The following is a 19,050-nucleotide window of genomic DNA, read 5'->3' as shown; positions in this document are numbered from 1 at the left end:
GATTTTAAAACATGGAAACCAAATAGTTGTTCCAAAAAGAACCTGCGATGCAATATTGTTTGAAAAAATACAAATTGCCATTAGGATAAATAGTCTACCCTTTGTACAAGGGAAACAAACTATTGCACTCCCAGACTGCTCTGCTTTGGCCTTTGTCAGTGTTCCCTGGGTTCCCAAGCTGAAACAATATTTATACAAATCAATTTGATCAAATCCATGATTATACAGGACACAGAAGATTTTCATCTTCTTCTTGGAGAATACCATAATTTTGGATTTTGAATGTTTGATAGTTAAGGATTCTTTTTTCTTTTTTACAGTAATCAGCAAATTCAATCAGTAACAGCTCAAGACCCAACCATGTCTGTGAAATTAGAACTCCATCATCTGCATATATAAGAGAATAAATAGCTTTGCTGAGCAGATCTTAGAAGGATGGGAAAATGTCATTCCTTTCTGTCAGGTACTGGGCAGAAGAGGAATGGTGGAGATTGCCTCCCCATCCTGACACTTCCAGGGAGGAAGAAGAGGAAGACAGTATAGATTTACAACAGGGGTTTGAGGGAGGTGGCAGCTCAGAGGCAGATGATGGAAAAAGTTGGGAAATAATAGGAGAGGAGCAGCAGCAGCTGGCTGAAATGTGGTCATTAGAAAGCATTCCAGACCCTCCATCTCCCCAAACCTGACAAGCCTTAAAAGTAGGAGAGCAAAGAGACCATAGCAGCACATGTAGAAGTGATGAATGAGAAATTGGGAGAGACAGGAGGTGGAGATTCGCTTGGGATAAAGCCATTATCCAAGAGGCTGGATTCTATAGCCTCTCTATGTAAAGCCTGAAATAAAAAAGGACGGTAAGAAACTCTTCCTTGTCTTTATACTTTCCTGGGCAACCAGTCAGGAGCCGCTGACAGCATCCTGACACCAGGCCTGCGTCCTGGCCGAGAAGTGGTGCCAGGATAGGTGCTGATTTCCTGGAAGATCTTGTGAGAGCTCATCAAAGTCTTGCAAGATGTCTAGGAGAGCAAAAATTTCTCTTGAGATTTGGGAGAGATCTCGCAAGCTCTTTCAGGGACCAATGCCAGCAGTGCTTCTCCACAAGCGGAGGAGGTGACACAGCTGGTGGTACAGCTGCAGTCGCCACTGGCAGATGGCGCAGTGGTGATGAGTTCCCCACTGGTGGTGGTGGTGTGGCAGAGCAGGGTGGCACTTCCTGTTTTGCCCTAAGTAAAATAGGACATATCACCTCAGGATTCCAGAACTTACAGCTGTCAGTTCAGAGGGAAGGCAGGCAAGGATCCACAGCCCAGGTGGGGCTTGTTAGCTCAGGAAGGAGGTGTGTGATTCCTCAGCTGGAGAAGGCTCAGGTGAGGCTCACGTACCTTGTCAAGCCCAGAATCTATAACAGGAAAACCGTCCTGACCAGGCCTGCATCCTATATAGTAAGAATAGTTAGTGTGCCTGGCTAGTGTGTCTAACTGTTCTATTATTATTATTATTATTATTATTATTATTATTATTATTATTATTATTATTATTATTATTATTATTATTATTATTATTTATTACAACCTATTATCCGTATTATTAAGGAATCCATAATCACTCCAATTTTTTATATTATATTTATAATTAATTATAATTATAATTTGCACATAAAAAGGTATTGATAACTAGCTGTGTGAGAATGTTTATCAAATGCAGCTGAAAGTAATGCAATGCAGACAGGAACACCCTCTGCTGTGCACTTGTACATTTCAATGTGCATTTTAATGCACATCTAATTCATGCCTGCAGTTTCTGATCCAGCAGCTGCTTGTGCAGGTGGATCTCCTGACCTGTATCAGGGCGAATCACTTCAAATTATTTGCAGTAGTTTACTCAATTCCAAGAGAGGATAGATTTTTGCTTCTTATACTGTACACTCTCACTGCACAGGAGCTGTAAGAAGCTAACAGAAATGTGTCCCCGTGTCCCCGGCTTCATTCTGATTTGGCAGAAAGTCTTTCATTGTAAAACTTCTTCATGACATTTGACATTAAACTTTTGTAAATGCTTTTATTTAATCAATACCACATGCCATATGGGGACTAAATACACTGACAATAAAGTGCCACATCAATACAGACCGCTGTGGGGGGATGCCTGCCTAATCAATTTCTTGGATTTATGGCATTAAAATGAATTGTGAAATTTTGACAAGGCATCAGAATTGTAGATGCATGAAAATAATTTCCTGTGATCTTACTTGCAGTAGGTGTCATTTATCATCCCATAGACATGTATTCTGTAGCAAGCATCCATAGCCAGAATTAAGGTAAACCAACCAGTACTGAGATAGGATCCTGACTGGATTCTGTAAAAGACACAACACACAGCAGACCACATTGAGGAATTGCTAACACTTTTTCAAAGACATATCATCCATTATCTGGCACAAAAGACATTCAGCAACTTGACAAACTGACAAAAATATGTAATTATTTTGAGTTATTTATCGTTGTCCTCCCACTCCAGCAGGCTCATATTCTCTGGGTTAGCCTGCAAAAGAAATGCTATACACTAAAGCTGTGATTTTATGTACACTCACCTGAGAGTAAGTTCCAGTCTGCATAGTTGGACTTATTTTTTGCAAAAAAGCATACCTAAGATTTGACTATATACATTTCTGAAATCTGGATATTTATGTAGGATAATGTCGAAAAATTATTTACAACTTTAAGAAACAAATGTGTAGCACCAGAGTGTGACCTTTACGCTTAGATGCTTTCATGTAACGTTAAAATGACACATATTTGAACTTGGAACTTCTGGGAAGTAGCCATCTTTGACCCTGATGAAGCCCTTTCCCCACAATTAACATAAATTCACAGTTCCCACTTCACTCATTCTGCTACATAACTATCAGCATAGCTGAACTCCTGCTTTCTCAAGAACTGCTTCCCCCTCCAAGATTAGTCTTCATCAATCTGGTGCTCCAAATGCCTTGCACTACAACTCCCCAAAGACCCATACCAGGGATGAAGGAAGTTGTAGTCCAACATCTGGAGGGCACCAAGTTGGGGAAGGCTGCTCAAGAATGATTCACATGCTGTGCGTTTAGGTAATCAGCCCTACCTAAAATGTAATGTGTGCAGGAGACTTATGTGATTAGAAGCACATATTCCTATCAACATAGTCATCTAGAGTAGCAAGGTTGTCTCAGCTTACTGTCACATGTAAACATGGTTACAACTTAGGTTTGCTGCTACAAACCTAAGTCATTCATGGGATGACTAAAATCCAGAGCATCGTATCTTCTCTAGTTATACTGGAATCTTAGCTTGATCTTTTTTTGACTCCCCATTCCAAACCTATTCAAACTGTAACATGATGTTCATTGTGGTTTCCCATGCAAGAGATCATATCTACATCTGTTTCCCAAGACCTTTCACTGGGTCTTTCACTTTTTCTTACTATGAAATGGTTGCTTCTTCTTCTCTCTCTCTCTCTCTCTCTTAAACTTGAACAACAGATGTACAGGGTTCTAAATCCTGAAGGGAGCCTATGTATATACAGCCAGTTCCTGTCTACAGATGTTCCCTTCACAACACACTGGTTTTGGGATTGGTGGGGACGTGACAGCAGGGATGGAGCCAGCAGACCCCCCCCCCCCACTTTGGGCTTCTTTCTAATTTTGAATCACATGAATGGATACTTGAGGAGAGCTATTATAGCTCCACATGGGATGTTGCCAAAATACTTCTGCACCCTGATCCAGGTACCTGATCATTAACAGCATGGATGAATGCCTGAATTCATATTATGACCATGGGAGGTTGTCGGAACATTGTGCAAAGGTGCTTCATTGTCTCTTAAAAAAGGGACTACATCTTTCCCCGCTCTTTTTACAAGCCCTCCATATTGGATAAAACTTGCCAAATTCAGGCAAATAGCTTCAGGAGTTATGGTCTGGGTACCTATCAAGTGTCTATAAATATTTAGGGTTGTTTTTGGGCAGGAGAACTGAAACCCATTCCAATTACAAACTGGACCTGGAAGTTGGGATTGGAGCACCCCATCTGCCCTCTCCTGATTCCAGTGCTCTATCTCCCTCCCCCTATCATCCCATCTGGGTGTCATTCCTTAAATGACAAGCTCGGGGATATTACCGTACTTTTCTGTGTATAACACGCCCCCTTGTATAAGGCCCCCTATTTTTTGGGACTCCAAATTAAGAAAATGGCCCAGAGTTGCTTTTTGGGGAGGGTTGCCAAGAGTAGTTGAGCTTTTTGGGGGGTGGAGTGGGGGGAATGACAAAGGTTGTTGGGGTATTTTTGGGGGGAAATAAAGTAAATCACTAACCCAACCTTCAACATCGCTCGCTAACAATCACTCCCATCTGCAAAACGTGTCTGCCCAATCGCAGACAGCGGAGATCACAAGCCAAATTAATGCAGTGGAAGAAAATCAACAGCAGCAATTGACGCAGCAACCAATCACACACCCATTTAACGCACATCAGCCAATACAAAGCAGCATTTGCTGCAGGTACCAATCACACACCAATGACAACCTGCAGCTCATGGCTGCAACCGATCATCCGTCACACTTACCCACTACCCATGTATAAGTTTTTAGACCTCGTTTTAGGGTAAAAAAACCTTGTCTAATACATAGAAAAGTACAGTACTTTGAATTTTAGAAGATGCTTAACTGCAGCATTTATTTTTTTTAGTCTGGACTGTTGAGGTGCCATGAAGCTCTTTTAGGACCCATGCTTTGATTTGTATTTCCTTTTACAGATCCTACTTAGCTGCTGATAAGACCCAAATCTCTTTGAGGCACCTTGCTTCAGCTCAGGACTCAAGATCCATTCAAACTCTACACACACCCTAAGTGTCAAGCTCTTTCTTTCCTCCTTAATGAAACCACTGCTGTTTCTTCATTCTCTGCACTTTGAGATTTATTCAGGCTAAATTGCTACACTCACTATGAAGTCCTATTTAACAGTGTGGGATTTCGTTCCAAGAAAACCTGCTAGAGATGAGTCTGTAACTGTCCTTCACTCCAATGCACTAATAAAGCCACACTGAAGCAGAGCAGTTTCTTGCCTCTTGCAACTGTCATTCTTTTAACCCTTCTCTTTATCTGTCTGTTGAGTTTCTCCAGCCACTATGAAAAGCATTGCCTCCAGCCACCTAGAATACTTACTGCTAACTACTCACAGTTCTCAACCAAATTCTGGAGAGAGCATGAGGAGCAGTTCCTGTCAGACACAACAGCATTTATCTGTGCTCTCTCTAACCAGCTTCCTCTCTTAGCAGTAAAAGATGCTACCTTGAGCTTTTTAAAGCTCCCAATTTGGAAGGATAATAGTCATTTACCAAAGTACTATGAAGAAAGAGGATTCTTCTGATAGCGAAGGTTTATTAGAAAGTACTATATTGACAGTAGCATCTTAAAACGGCTATACTTGGGAGCAAAAAGGAATTTAAAAAATGAATTAATCAATATTTCATGTCTTGTTTTAACACCATTGGACCTTGTTTCTTCTCATCAATACACTTCACTGGCAAGTTAAATAAAAACAGACAAGTAAGTTCTCAGATACCTTCCTTGGGAGATGGAAATCATGACAGAATACAGATTCCATTGTTTAAAGCAAAATTCCACTTTCTACATTTCCTCCCTCCTGGAGATACACAGCTAATGAAGGAATACAATGAAACAACAACAACAATGGGTGATTTGTAACACCTTAGAATGAATTTTTATACTGTAAACATATTTCTGTCAAGCTAACGAAGGCAGCGCTGGAAGTGCGAAAACAATTTTAAACTTCCCCAAAAGGTCATATTGTTGACAATATCCTGCAAAAACATATTGTGGAATCAAGAAGCGATAGTTTCTGTTCCAAGCAGAAATAATAAAGGATGCTTTGCAGAAGATGATTTCCTACAAGAAAGACATGTCTGATTGATAAATCATGCAAAATCCACATACCATATAACAAAGGCACATGTTTCTATATTATGGAGTGCATTCATCACACATGGCAAACTCTTTGCTGGATTTAAAGAGGCTCATACCATTAGAAAAAGAACATTGCATAATAAAATATAGCAACATTTCATGGTAATTCAAGAACAATTTAAAGACAGATCAACAGAATTTAAACAGATGGTTATACAAATATTATAGACCAATCAAATCTTAATACAGTAAGATGAAACCAGGGACAGGGAACTTGTAGATCTTTAAATGGTGTTGGACTCCAACTTCCATCAATCCCAGCCAGAATGGCCATGGTCAGGAATAATATTAGCCCAGTAATTTTTCGAAGGATGCTGGTTTTTCTTTTGAGGATTCCCCCTTAGAACCCTTAGCTGTGCAGGAGGGCAACTCTTTACTACCACATGACTGCAAGAGGCAATAGGAGGCCCCAGAACTCTGCTGGAGGCAGGGTTTGAGGAACAGGGCACAATACCTTGAAGCACCAAGAGTATAGAATGCACAGGTCTTCCCGGTCCCATTCACACTGCCCATGCATTCACATGGTTGTCTGAGGTGAGGAAATATGGGCATGTAGGCAGCTAGGCAGGTTGGTTTTCCTGATTCCAGAACCCAGGCCTACAGGCCAATGTTTGCACTCCTCAGATGTCCACATCATCCCAGGAGTGGGACCAGAGCCATGGCCCCACAGATCCCTGCTATATGAAGGGACTGAATTCTCTTGACAAGATGAGCATCATCAGCATGCCTGAGGCTTTCAAAAAATCCAATGCACATGGATTCAGTTACTCCATCAGATTGAGGTCAGTGCCGTTTTAGATTCTGACACAGGACTTTCAGGGTTTGAACATATTTGAGCCCTGCTTGGTAATCCCATTTTACTCAAGCAGTGAGGAAATACACCATATACAGCACTACTTTCCCCTGGCTTCTCCTCTACAACAACAAACCTTTATCTAATGGATTCTGTTTAAAATGGTCTCTGTTTGCAATATACTCAGGAGGCTGCCTAACTTGCTTAGTGGGAGCATCTGAAGGTGTTTCTTTTCTCAGTGATGAATGACTACTCCAGGCTTTCTAAGTCACCTCTGAAAAGTCTCTGGGTCTCCCATTTGCTTAATATAGCTGTGTGGAAATTAAGATATGGTCTTTGCCAACAATTTATGGCACTGTGCTGGCTTGGCCCATTTTTTCTTCTGTCCAGATACACTGGGTAAAATACAGTTAAAATGTGAGGGGGGGGGGGAACCAAACATGACAGGAAGAGTAAACTGCAACAATGAAGATAATATGGATTTGTCAAGATTAACTTGCCAAAAATCCTATAGGCAGAGCTGTCACAATATATGCTAGCATTTCACCAGTAACAATAAGCTCAGAATGTGAGAGCAGATACCCTGTTCTTAAATAAATGAAACTCTATATTTATTGAAGAAAGTCTAGCACCACAACAAAAGAAAATGGCGTCTAATTTGTCAAAAGTGTTTCCCCCCCTATTCTCTAGAGATTTAGAGCTCCACAAATAGTTGAATGAGTGAAATTTGTCGGCTCTAAAGCCTTTCTGTTAGTAAAAGGAATAAGCACCTTCCACAAAGCAAAAGGATCAATATAATCACATTGTGGGAACATATATTGTGAACAGTCCTACATAGGCATCTGTGGCTGGTACGTTCAGGTGACATGCTTTAGACTCTAAAGTTCAAAGTCAGATGCTAAAGTCAATAGCATACAGCACACTAAATGGTTCTAAAGTTGCAGTGTTTGTGGCTTGATTCTGAGGACTGTTTCAAATATTCAGTTGCTTTAACAGAGCCATGATCCCTTTCTGCAAAGCCGTTAACATGGCCGTGATCCCATTTTAAAAACTCCATAAGAGTGAGAGATGTGCTATTGTCAGAACTTTGAAAGGATACTTTATTATAAATCACATACTTCCCTATCTGAGATCTGCTTTTAGAATGGTAAGTTAAGAACAACAACAAGAAGATATAAATTGGTATGTCTAGTGCAGCAGCGTGGGTTGTCAGCACCCGGGGCAAGGCAAGTAATATGCGCCCCCTAACCCGGGGCAAGGCAAGTAATTTGCGCCCCCTAACCCGGGGCAAGGCAAGCAATTTGCGCCCCCTAACCCCTAACCTGCCGCCGCTGCCAGCTTCTTCTTGCTGCTGCCTGGTCTGGTCTGGTATGGTTCTCTCCCGCGCTCAGTGCTGCGCTGGGCGGCCGCTGCACTGTCCCTCCCCCAGATAGTCCCTCGCTCTCTCTCCGCACCGCACGCCTGGCACCCACCCCCTCCACAGTGGGCGGCGACCTAGCGGCTCGGATCGGATTCGCACAGCCAGTACTGCGGTGAGAGAGAGTGAGTGAGCCAGGTAGGGGCAGAGAGCTGCGAGTGCGAGCGCGCCCCCCAGATGTTGCGCCCGGTACGGCCGGCACCCCCTGCACCCCCCACGCTACGCCACTGTAGTGCAGGGATGGGGAACGGTTGCGAGGGGTGATAGACTCTGTGTTGGCCAGCAGGTAATGGCTTTTCCCACCTACCTTGCCCCACCCTGCAGCCCTAGAAACCTTCCTAAGGGAGCTGTTTCCAAAGAAAGAACCGTGAGGGGAGAGAGACTCTGTTTGACATGGGTAATGGCTTTTTCCACCTGGGCTGCGCCACCTCCAGCCCTAGGAACCTTCAGAAGGGAGCCATAGGCATTCTGTGCGTATTTTAATGAGCAAAATAGAGTGAAAGATTATGAGTCATGGGCTTGTGGAGAGTGTGTGTATGAATTTAACAGTGCTTGGTTTATCTTCTGGTTGCTATTTTGTTAATGTTGCTGCTATTCTTTTATAGATTAAATGCTGCATTGATTTGTTTAATCATATAATATGACTTGTGCTTTACTTGTGATGTTTACCTTATTATTTTTTAGCTGTTGCTTTGTTAAAAGTGTTTTATAGACTATAATTGTTTCACTGATGATCTGTTAATTATTCTATGTGATTTATGCTGCATTTGTGATGCTTTATTAAGTTCTATCATGTTATTGTTATTTACTGTTTGTAAGCCACTTGGAATGAAAAAAGGCATAGAAATATAATAAATCAAATAAACATTTGGCCCTCCAGTTTCCACCAGCCCTAGCAAGCACGGTGGCCAGTGGCCTGAGATTATGGGAGCTGTAGTTCAACATCTAGAAGTCAAAGGTTCCCCAAACCTGGTCTTGTTCTTGTTTACCAGCTGTTCTGCTCTGGGGTTACTGGGCTGGGGTGTGCTTAATTTCCATACTGAAGTCAAGAGGCATGTGTATAAAATATTTAAGGTTGTGCCAAATGTTCTCAGGCTACAGTTGTGCTTGGGGAACATGAAATACCTCTGGGAAGGGTGTGAGGAAAAATCTCCACCTGTGCCTTACCCATTTTTGCTGATGGTTCTTATAGCCACTATGTTTTTCCCCTTTGCTGGTCAGCACCATAGTGTTGATTAGAACATAACAGTGCCACATAGCTGCATAGCCTTTCAAGCCAGGGGCAAAAGTATCCATGAAAATAGACCCCCGTTTTTATCAAATTGACTCCATTTTATAAAAGAAACACTGATCCTCTTTGTAACTTTGGTTATATACAGGTTAAGAAAGTTAACACCTTAACTGCAGATCGCGGAAGGAACACATCCAGTGTTAATTAATTATTGAAACTGAGAAAGCATTCATAACAGGTAAATCTACTTCACCTAACTTCAATTTCTAAAAGTCACACGTGATAATTCTTCGGTCTTGTCAAAACAGGATTCAGGATTCAATGCTTCTCCACCCTTTATATTTCCCCATACACTTCTCGGTACTATTAAGCAGGCACATTAACAGAAATTCCAAAAATAAATCACTGGTATCTCTGAGAAACCAAATAGCTTCTGCATGAGCTTTGAAGAAGTACATTAAACCCACAGCAACTAAGCAGAACATCATATATACCAGAACATATTTAACTATATCAATATTCCATTGCATTTTTGCATATATAGAGTCTGCTATTCATTCTGTGCAGTCCCTTTCCTTCGTTCTACTTATGTGCTGAATACAATACCACTTTCCTTTTCCCAGAGCTATAGAGAGTGTGGGGTGAGGGGAACACAAATCCAAGGAAAAGAATTGGCTTCTGCTTTGTACGGTTGCACAGTGTTCTCATTTCTGATTTCTTGACTTGACTTTGATGCATCCCTGCTCACTCATTAACTCAAGTGACAAGAGGACACAGTTATTTCATCCAAGTGCAGCAGGATTCCTTAAAAGGAGTACGCTGCACTCAGAGTGAAGAAAACAATTTTGTTTACCAAGTTCAGACACAGCAGCATGGCTTCAGAAGCACAAAATGAGGAAAGGAAGGCTGAATAAATAAATACATCTTAACTATAACTTTGATAGGGATTGAAAATGGGTACATCAAGATGGACTGGGCAGATCATGATACCCAAGAAAGTAGGGATCGAAGGCAACAAAAATATTTTTTTCCAGGAATACTGGCAAGACATGCTATGGAGGAAACTACATCTGGGAGATCAAGACTATACTTATGTTCCCCAAGTCATGAAACATCTTATCACATTGATTACAATCTGGAGGTTGGCACCTGAAGGTGCTCCTTATTTCAGGTTAATATGGTGGCCCAGTTTGCATGCAAAACATGGCTAACCATGAACAAGCAAGTGTACAAGAACCACAAAACATAAATTGGGGCTGCTTTTCTTTTGCCCCAGAATTACGTAAGCCATGATTTGGCTTTTTTGCTCAATTCAAATCCCCCCAGTGTAAACAAGGGTTGGCATTGTAGCCTTAGAGATTAATGATGAAGCGAATTTGGGACTCTAGGAGTTAACAGTGTGGCAAAGGTCCTGTTATACACCTATCAAAAATACTCCATGGCAATACCTCTTGGACCTCTGGACATTTCCCTAGTCAGTTTGGTTGTGTATTCCCCCCAAACTAAGCTGACTGGGGCATTTTATGGAAGAACTGAAATACAGAACAACTTGTATTATTAGGGGCTTTTGATCTGCAAGCAATCTGTTGGCAGGATGAGGTGAAGAGTTTCAAACTCACCAGTTATCATAGGAGCCAACTCTTAGGGGTCAAAGTCACTTTGTCCCTCTCCCCAATAAAATATTTGCAGTGTCCAGGCCTTGCCTAAGTTGATGGGCATTGTCATTCAATTTGTGTGTGTGTGTGTGTGTGTGTGCGCGCGTGCGTGCGCGTGCCGTGTCATGCGATCAATTATGTGGGGCGGAGCTTATCCCCCCAATATTTTATTCAAGTTGGCACCCCTGTCACTTTCTTTCAAACAACTGGGGAAAACAGGTTGTGTGAACTGTCCTGAAGATATAAGAAAAGGAAGCCCCTACCGTACACTGACTTAGTAATAGTTTGATTATTTTGTTTTTTTTTTAAAAGATTTTTATTGGTTTTACAAATTTTTAGAAAACAGACAAACACTTAAGAAAACAAACATACACGTATAAATTCATAACATATTTTCATAAACCTCTTTTCTAGGACTTCCCCATACCCCCCCTTTCTGCATCCCAATGTCTATGATTTTATAGCAACTCCCAGTTGTTACTTTCCAACCTCAGTCATCTTAGTCATCTCTATATTCTAACCTTATGTCACTGTATCCCTTTGTTCCTAAAAACCAAAACACTCTAACATTCATTGAGTTTATAATAGTCCGTAAGGTAACTTTTGAATTTTCTCCATTCTTCTTCCGCTGTCTCTTTTCCTTGGTCACGGATTCTGCCTGTCATCTCAGCCAATGTCATATAGTCCATCACTTTCATCTGCCATTCTTCCAGAGTGGGTAGATCTTGTGTCTTCCAATGCTTTGCGATGAGTATTCTTGCTGCTGTTGTAGCGTACATGAAAAAAGCTCTATCCTTCTTTGACACCAATTGGCCGACAATGCCCAAGAGAAAGGCCTCTGGTTTTTTAGGAAAGGTACATTTAAGTACCTTTTTCATTTCATTATAGATCATTTCCCAGAAAGCCTTTATCTTCGGGCATGTCCACCAAAGGTGGTAGAAGGTACCTTCAGTCTCTTTGCATTTCCAACATTTGTTATCGGGCAAATGATAAATTTTTGCCAGCTTGACTGGGGTCATGTACCACCTGTATACCATTTTCATAATGTTTTCCTTTAAGGCATTACATGCCGTAAATTTGATACCGGTGTTCCATAACCATTCCCAGTCATCTGACATGATGTTATGGCCAACATCCTGTGCCCACTTAATCATGGCTGATTTGACTGTTTCCTCCTGTGTATTCCATTTCAGCAACAAGTTATACATTCTAGATAAATTCTTAGTGCTAGGTTCTAACAATTCAGTTTCTAGTTTTGATTTTTCCATCTGGAAGCCAATTTTCCTGTCCTGTTTGAAAAATTCCACTATTTGATGGTATTGAAACCAATTTTGTACCTTATGCTTCATTTTCTCATAACTTTGCAATTTCAACTTATCTCCATCCTGTTCCAAAATTTCCCAATACTTCGGCCATCCGACCTCCATATTGAGTTTCTTCACTGCCTTGGCCTCCACTGGTGAGACCCATCTAGGGGTTTTGTTTTCCAACAGATCTTTATATCTTCTCCAAACATTAAAGAGTGCTTTTCTAACAATATGATTCTTAAAGACACTATTAACTTTGTCATACCATAGATATGCATGCCAACCAAAAGCATTGTTAAAACCTTCCAGATCTAAGATGTCTGTATTTTCGAGGAGCATCCATTCTTTCAGCCAGCAAAATGCTGCTGCCTCATAGTACAATTTCAAGTCCGGCAGGGCAAAACCCCCTCTTTCTTTAGCATCTGTCAATATTTTAAATTTAATTCTGGGCTTTTTGCCCTGCCAGACAAATTTCGAGATATCTTTCTGCCACCTCTTAAAACATTCCATCTTATCCAGGATCTGCAAGGTCTGGAACAAAAATAACATTCTAGGCAATACATTCATTTTGATCACAGCAATTCGACCTAACATTGACAATTTCAGATTTGACCATATTTCTAGATCTTTTTTAATTTCCGACCAGCATTTTTCATAGTTGTCTTTATACAAATTCACATTTTTAGATGTCAAATAAACCCCTAGATATTTCACCTTCTTAACCAGTGTCAACCCTGTCTCCTCTTGAAACTTCTCCTTTTCTGCCTCTGTTAAGTTTTTTCCTAAGACTTTGGTTTTTTGTTTATTCAGCTTAAATCCAGCTACCTGGCCAAACTGTTGTATTATTTCTAAAACCTTTTTCGTACTAGTGTTTGGCTCTTGCAAAGTCAATACTAGGTCATCTGCAAACGCTCTTAGCTTGTAATGTTTAGCTCCGACCTGCACTCCCTTAACCTGCTGGTCTTCCCTTATCATATTCAGCAACACCTCCAGAACTGTGATAAAAAGTAATGGGGAAATTGGACACCCCTGTCGTGTTCCTTTTTCTATCTTAAGTTCCTCCGTCACTACATTATTTACAATCAATTTAATAGTTTGATTATTTTGTGTGTGTCCATGAAAAGCCATGTGTGCTCTTCAAACAATTTTTGTACCTTACATAAAAGAGCTTCAGTACAAAACTGCATTCAAATGTGAAAGGATCACATAAATGAGCAGAGTAAATGCAACACTTTCTCCAAATATATTCTAGTCAATTCATGCTTTTTGTGCATAGCTGAGAATTAAAATAAAGAGACCTCAGGTTCATCCAGAATCCCTTGAGAGAATTAATTAGGCAGGTCTGCTCACCTACTTCACTCTTCAAAATTAGAAGGACATTCACTGTACTGCTGCTAGCTGCATATTTTAGCGAAATCTATGGTAGGTGAACACAAAAGAAACATCCTGATTAGCTCTTTACTGTGTCAAGGCTAGCAGTCATTGAAAGGGTTCATATTCTCATGGGTGAAAGCCAGGGATTGTATTCATTAACTCCCCCCCCCGAAGTACTTTAATTAAATAAGTGAGGAAAGGAACAGGAAGAAGACAAATTTCTAAAGGTTCTCATCACATCTTTATACGACAGGGTATGATTGGTATGGAGAATAGGAAACAGCTGAAATATATGGATATTCAGTACTAGGAATGGTCAGTACTTTTAAGTTAACCAATTTAATTTGCACCTCCCAGACTAATATATAGATGGAAATGTATTTTGAGTCGGATGCTGAACCTCTCTGAATTTTGTGATGCACTTCTCAGCTAAAACAAAAACAAAAAACAAAACAGCTACCAAAATGTATTAAATATATGTTTATAGAACAGTTTTCATTGAGATATAATAATATTTTAATCATACGTAAAGGTAAAGGGATCCCTGACTGTTAAGTCCAGTTACGGCCGACTCTGGGGTTGCGGCGCTCATCTCGCTTTATTGGCCGAGGGACCCGACATTTGTCCGCAAACAGCTTCCGCGTCATGTGGCCAGCATGCCTAAGCTGCTTCTGGCAAACCATTGCAGTGCACGGAAATACTGTTTACCTTCCTGCCAGAGCGGTACCTATTTATCTACTTGCACTTTTTGGCGTGCTTTCGAACTGCTAGGTTGGCAGGCGCTGGGACAGAGCAATGGGAGCTCACCCCGTTGTGGGGATTCGAACCGCCGACCTTCTGATCAGCAAGCCCAAGAGGTTTAGACCACAGCGCCACCCGCGTCCCTTTATGCGCCAATATTAATCATTAATTTTGAGAGACACTAAGTTAAAAACAAAACAAAACACCGTTGCACTTTCTTTTACAGTGGAAACAATACTATCCTGAAAGGACAGTTGCAATGTTCCTTAACACGGCAAGTTCTACATAATCTCTATATTATAAACCTGCAGACATGACCATGTTTGAATCCAGTTCAAGAAGACTGCTTTCTCTATGCATTCCTTAATACAGAGAATCATAAAGCTTTTTAAAAATAAATAAAATACAAAGAATCCTGAATTATCAATTAAAGTTTGACAAGAGTGAGGTGAAATCAGGATAGATGACTCTGATATGAAAGAGGCAGAAATAGAACATGCATGGGGGTAGCATCTTAATTCAGGAATCGGGAATGTTAATGCAAACCATCAGTCACTCTCTTCAGAGGAGCCACTGATGCAATTAGCATAGACGTGACCATGCATCTTTTCTGGTCCTATAACTTTCTCCAAATTCTAGAAAGAAAGAAAGAAAGAAAGAAAGAAAGAAAGAAAGAAAGAAAGAAAGAAAGAAAGAAAGAAAGAAAGAAAGACGATTGCAGGGGGATCCTGTTGGTTTCTTCCTGTTTGCACCAAGTTTCCAAATATTTATTATTCATTATTATTAGTTTATTAAAATAAACTGAAGCTGCCATTCACTTACAAAGATACCAATGTGGTGAATAATCTTATCATGCCAAGGGTAAAATTACAATAAAACTGACACATTGCAACTTTCCCCTATAATCTTTGAAATCTTCACCTTTATTTTTTCCTTTTGTTTTTCCTTTTGTTTGGTGCTTGGGAATAACACTGCCATTTACCTCAGCTTTCTGAAGACTGATTCATAATTTATATTTTGTATGTTGTAGACACTCATTATTTTTAATCTGTCCTGGAAAATAATACTGGCTTCTGGCTGGTTGTTTTTATTTATTTAATTCAAGAAAAACAATATGCCACTTGATTGTAAGCAAAGGTGCTGGCTTCGGCCCAACATTGGGGGATGGCTCGGTGCCACAGTAGGCCTGTGATGCCACGAGCCTGTGATGTCACACACACAACACAGCTACCTGTCTTACTAAGCAGCCACCTGGCTGACTGTGAGCTGAGAATTGGCCAGAAAGTCATTTATTTCCCCACCATTCACAACAGTTCAGCCTAGAATTATCTGCCAGGCCATCTTTCATGAGTCCTGTCAGACAAAGCCAATTATCTTGCTGAATCCATCAATGAATTTGTTTAACTAGCTCAATATTTCAAATGATCGAAAGGCATTAGAACTTAATAATGTACCAGTGTCCGTTAATGAAATAATGGGGGGGAAATACTCTTTCTCTCTTCAGCATATTAAATTTCACAGACAAAAAAAGTTATAGTTGGCCAAAGGAACCCTGCGGAGGACACTAGGCGAATTTGCAAAGTATTTCATGTTTTGAGTATGTTTCTTGCTGTCTCATTTTTTTTAAAGCTACGCTTTTGTTATCTGATGCTACATATTTTGCATTTTATTATGTATTTATTATTTTACTGACAGTAAGCCATCTTAGGAATTGATTTGTGTGAAGGTTAAATAATTCATTATGGATAAAATTAAAAGTAAATTAAATTGTGAGGAAATGATGGCCCCTTAGATGTTGCTGGAATCCAGTTCCGATCATCCCTGATCATTGGCCATGGTGACTGAAGCAGGGTTACATATTTCAAACAGTGAAAATCCACACATAAAGGTTTTGTCAAAGTTGTTGAGCTTTTTTGGCAAAATCACAAAAATGGAAATCGGCAGAAACTGCTGAGATGGACTACTATATGTTCACATTTTACCGGACATGCTGACAATTTCCACCTGGACAATGCTGCTGACCATAGTCTTCTGGATATGTCTGGGAAATTCTCAACATATGGCAACCCTAACTGAGGTTGATGAGAGTTGGGAGTCTAAACAATTGGAGAGCCTAAACGCCTTAGCCCTGGACTAAATATATAGTACCTAGAAATCAGTTACAGGTGTAGATGCCTGTGTACATTCTGTGCTCCCCTTTTCTATTATCTGAACCGTTCCTTTTTAATAATGAAAAGCAATAAACGTACTGTCTTGGATCCTAAGCTGTTCCTCCATTCAGATATGGAGGAAACACCTCACTCCATTTGTAGACGCCAGACATATAGCATTCATTCCACCCCAAAGTGTCTGTAATCCCAAGTATCTCTCTAGCGGGGAGGTGGGTCTTGTCCCATTCATTTCATCCATGGAAGGAAACTTAGGATCCAAGCCAATAACTAGTACATTAACAGTGCAATCCTATAAATACAGTGGTGCCTCGCAAGATGAAAAGAATCCGTTCTGTGAGTCTCTTCGTCTAGCGGTTTTTTCGTCTTGCGAAGCAAGCCCATTGACGGATTAGCGGATTAGCGCTATTAGCGGCTTTTAGCAGTTTATCGGCTTAGCGGATAAGCGGATAAGCGGCTTAGAAAAAAGGGGGGGAGGAAAAAACCCCGCAGGAACTCGCAAGACATTTTCATCTTGCGAAGCAAGCCCATAGGAGATTCGTTTTGTGAAGCACCTCCAAAACGGAAAACTCTTTCGTCTAGCAAGTTTTCCGTCTTGTGAGGCATTCGTCTTGCGGGGCACCACTGTATCTACAATGAAGCAAGTTCTATTGAGTTCAAGGGGACTTACTCAGAGGTGAGTGTACATACAACTACAGTCTAAATGATCTTGTCTGTAAAGGAAATTCCTTCTGACAACTTCAGTTTAAATTGTGCCCTGCAAATTATTTAGTGTTAAACTGCAGTAGGCATGTTCTAAAACTGCTGAACATGAAAAACAATTTTTGAAAGTTTACAGTTATTATGTTGAACTGTACTGACCCCCTCCCAAATACAAAACTGATTTTTAAATAAATAAATAAATAACTGTGCTTTTAAAGGGATAATTTTCTTTACTTTTCCTATAAAGAAAAATGGTCTTGGTGAAACCCTGAAACATATTAACTACAGCCAAGTGTGTTGAATTCAAAAGTGGCAACTGTTGCCTCAACTTTTTATCCACTATTGTTGCTAGGAAGCAAAGGTAACCACTAATGGAGACACCAGATTAACTATTAACAATTTGGTCACACAGGAGAGCGGCAAGAGCATAACAATTGACATTACGTAACTGCATTGATGTTTAGGAAGCATTTCTGTGGCTTTTGAAACCTGTTTGTCTGATAAGCTTGTGCCAACCAAGGGATTGTGATAATTACAATTTACTATACAAACTGGGACAACTGATAAATTATTTATTGATTTCACCTTGCAGAAATAACCCTTCATTTTATGTCCTAAGCATACAGTTAAACGAAACAATAAATGGAAGCCCCAGATCAGAACTCAGACATTTCCGTGATTCCTGTTGAGAACATTAAGAATAAGGGTTTAAATTTATTTCGGGGCGGTGGGGGCGGGGAGAGACCACCTTTGGGTGGATTCCAACATTGTCCACTTGTAAAATGGGACTTCACCTCCCTCTCCTCTACCCTGCAGTCCCCTGTGCACCCCCAAAAATCAGCTCTGGGGGGCACCCCAAACTTCTGAAGTAGATTTTGAGGGCACATGGCGGGTTGCAAGGGGTAAGAGATGGAGGTGAAGTCACTTTAAGGCTTAGAAGTGTAAATTTCTTTAGAGTGCCTGAATAGTAAGCCTTGGAGCAAATCCTGGCAGGCATTTGAGTTTAAATCTGCTAGTTTAAATCTTCAGACTGTTTTTGTTTATATGGATCTGTGTTACTGCTTCCACCCTATGTGTTTAACCATAGTGGAACCAAGCTAGAAGTGACTGCAGTAGATCCATGCTTTTAAATATTAATCTTCCCCCAACCATGTGGAACCAGGAGATTTTGCTGTGTGAGCAACCTGTAGCCTTTCAGATGCTGCTGGACTACAAGTCCCATCATTTCTGACGATTGGCCATGCTGGCTGGGGCTGATGGAAGTTGGGAGTCCCACAACATCTTGAGAGCTACAGGTTCCCCATCCTTCTTTTAAAAGAAATAGGGGCATTCTCCCTTGACATCTCTGTGCTGCTCCTCTCCCTAAGTGTTTCCCCACTGTTTGTCATAAAATCTTGGCTAAAGAGAAAAGCAACTGGGAGGAAGACTAAACCACATCTCTGCAAAATAGTGCCATTTAGGCGTGTATCTTTGGTGTGCATTTAGGTGTGCTGTGTATATTCACTTAACCAACACTGAACTGAACCATGAATGGGAGGAAAGCATCTTCACTCCTCACTGGCATGTCCCTTTTCCTCTTAAAAATGGAAATGGACCACACCCCTTCTTCCTGTGTGATTGGGATTGAACATAGGGATCTATCTAGCTCAA

The 19,050-nt window shown here is 40.7% G+C and overlaps 2 protein-coding genes across 6 annotated transcripts in view; both read right to left on the bottom strand.

The window, feature by feature from the left end:
- ST6GALNAC3 (ST6 N-acetylgalactosaminide alpha-2,6-sialyltransferase 3) overlaps positions 1-19,050 on the bottom strand; it is a 273,226-nt gene that overhangs the window by 9,454 nt on the left and 244,722 nt on the right. For 4 of the 5 annotated variants that reach the window (XM_081193882.1, XM_081193879.1, XM_081193880.1 and 1 more), the window contains one exon: positions 2,246-2,353. The exons of the other annotated variant lie outside the window; for it this stretch is intronic. In XM_081193882.1, coding sequence (XP_081050008.1) covers positions 2,246-2,353 — 108 coding nt within the window. The remainder of the gene's footprint in view (positions 1-2,245; positions 2,354-19,050) is intronic. 5 annotated transcript variants of the gene reach the window in all.
- ST6GALNAC5 (ST6 N-acetylgalactosaminide alpha-2,6-sialyltransferase 5) overlaps positions 1-19,050 on the bottom strand; it is a 402,466-nt gene that overhangs the window by 160,237 nt on the left and 223,179 nt on the right. The gene's annotated exons all lie outside the window — the stretch shown is intronic.

Source organism: Podarcis bocagei (genome assembly GCF_964188305.1).
Source record: "Podarcis bocagei genome assembly, chromosome: 5".
Lineage (NCBI taxonomy): Eukaryota > Metazoa > Chordata > Lepidosauria > Squamata > Lacertidae > Podarcis > Podarcis bocagei.
This window is presented reverse-complemented; position numbering and strand designations above follow the sequence as displayed.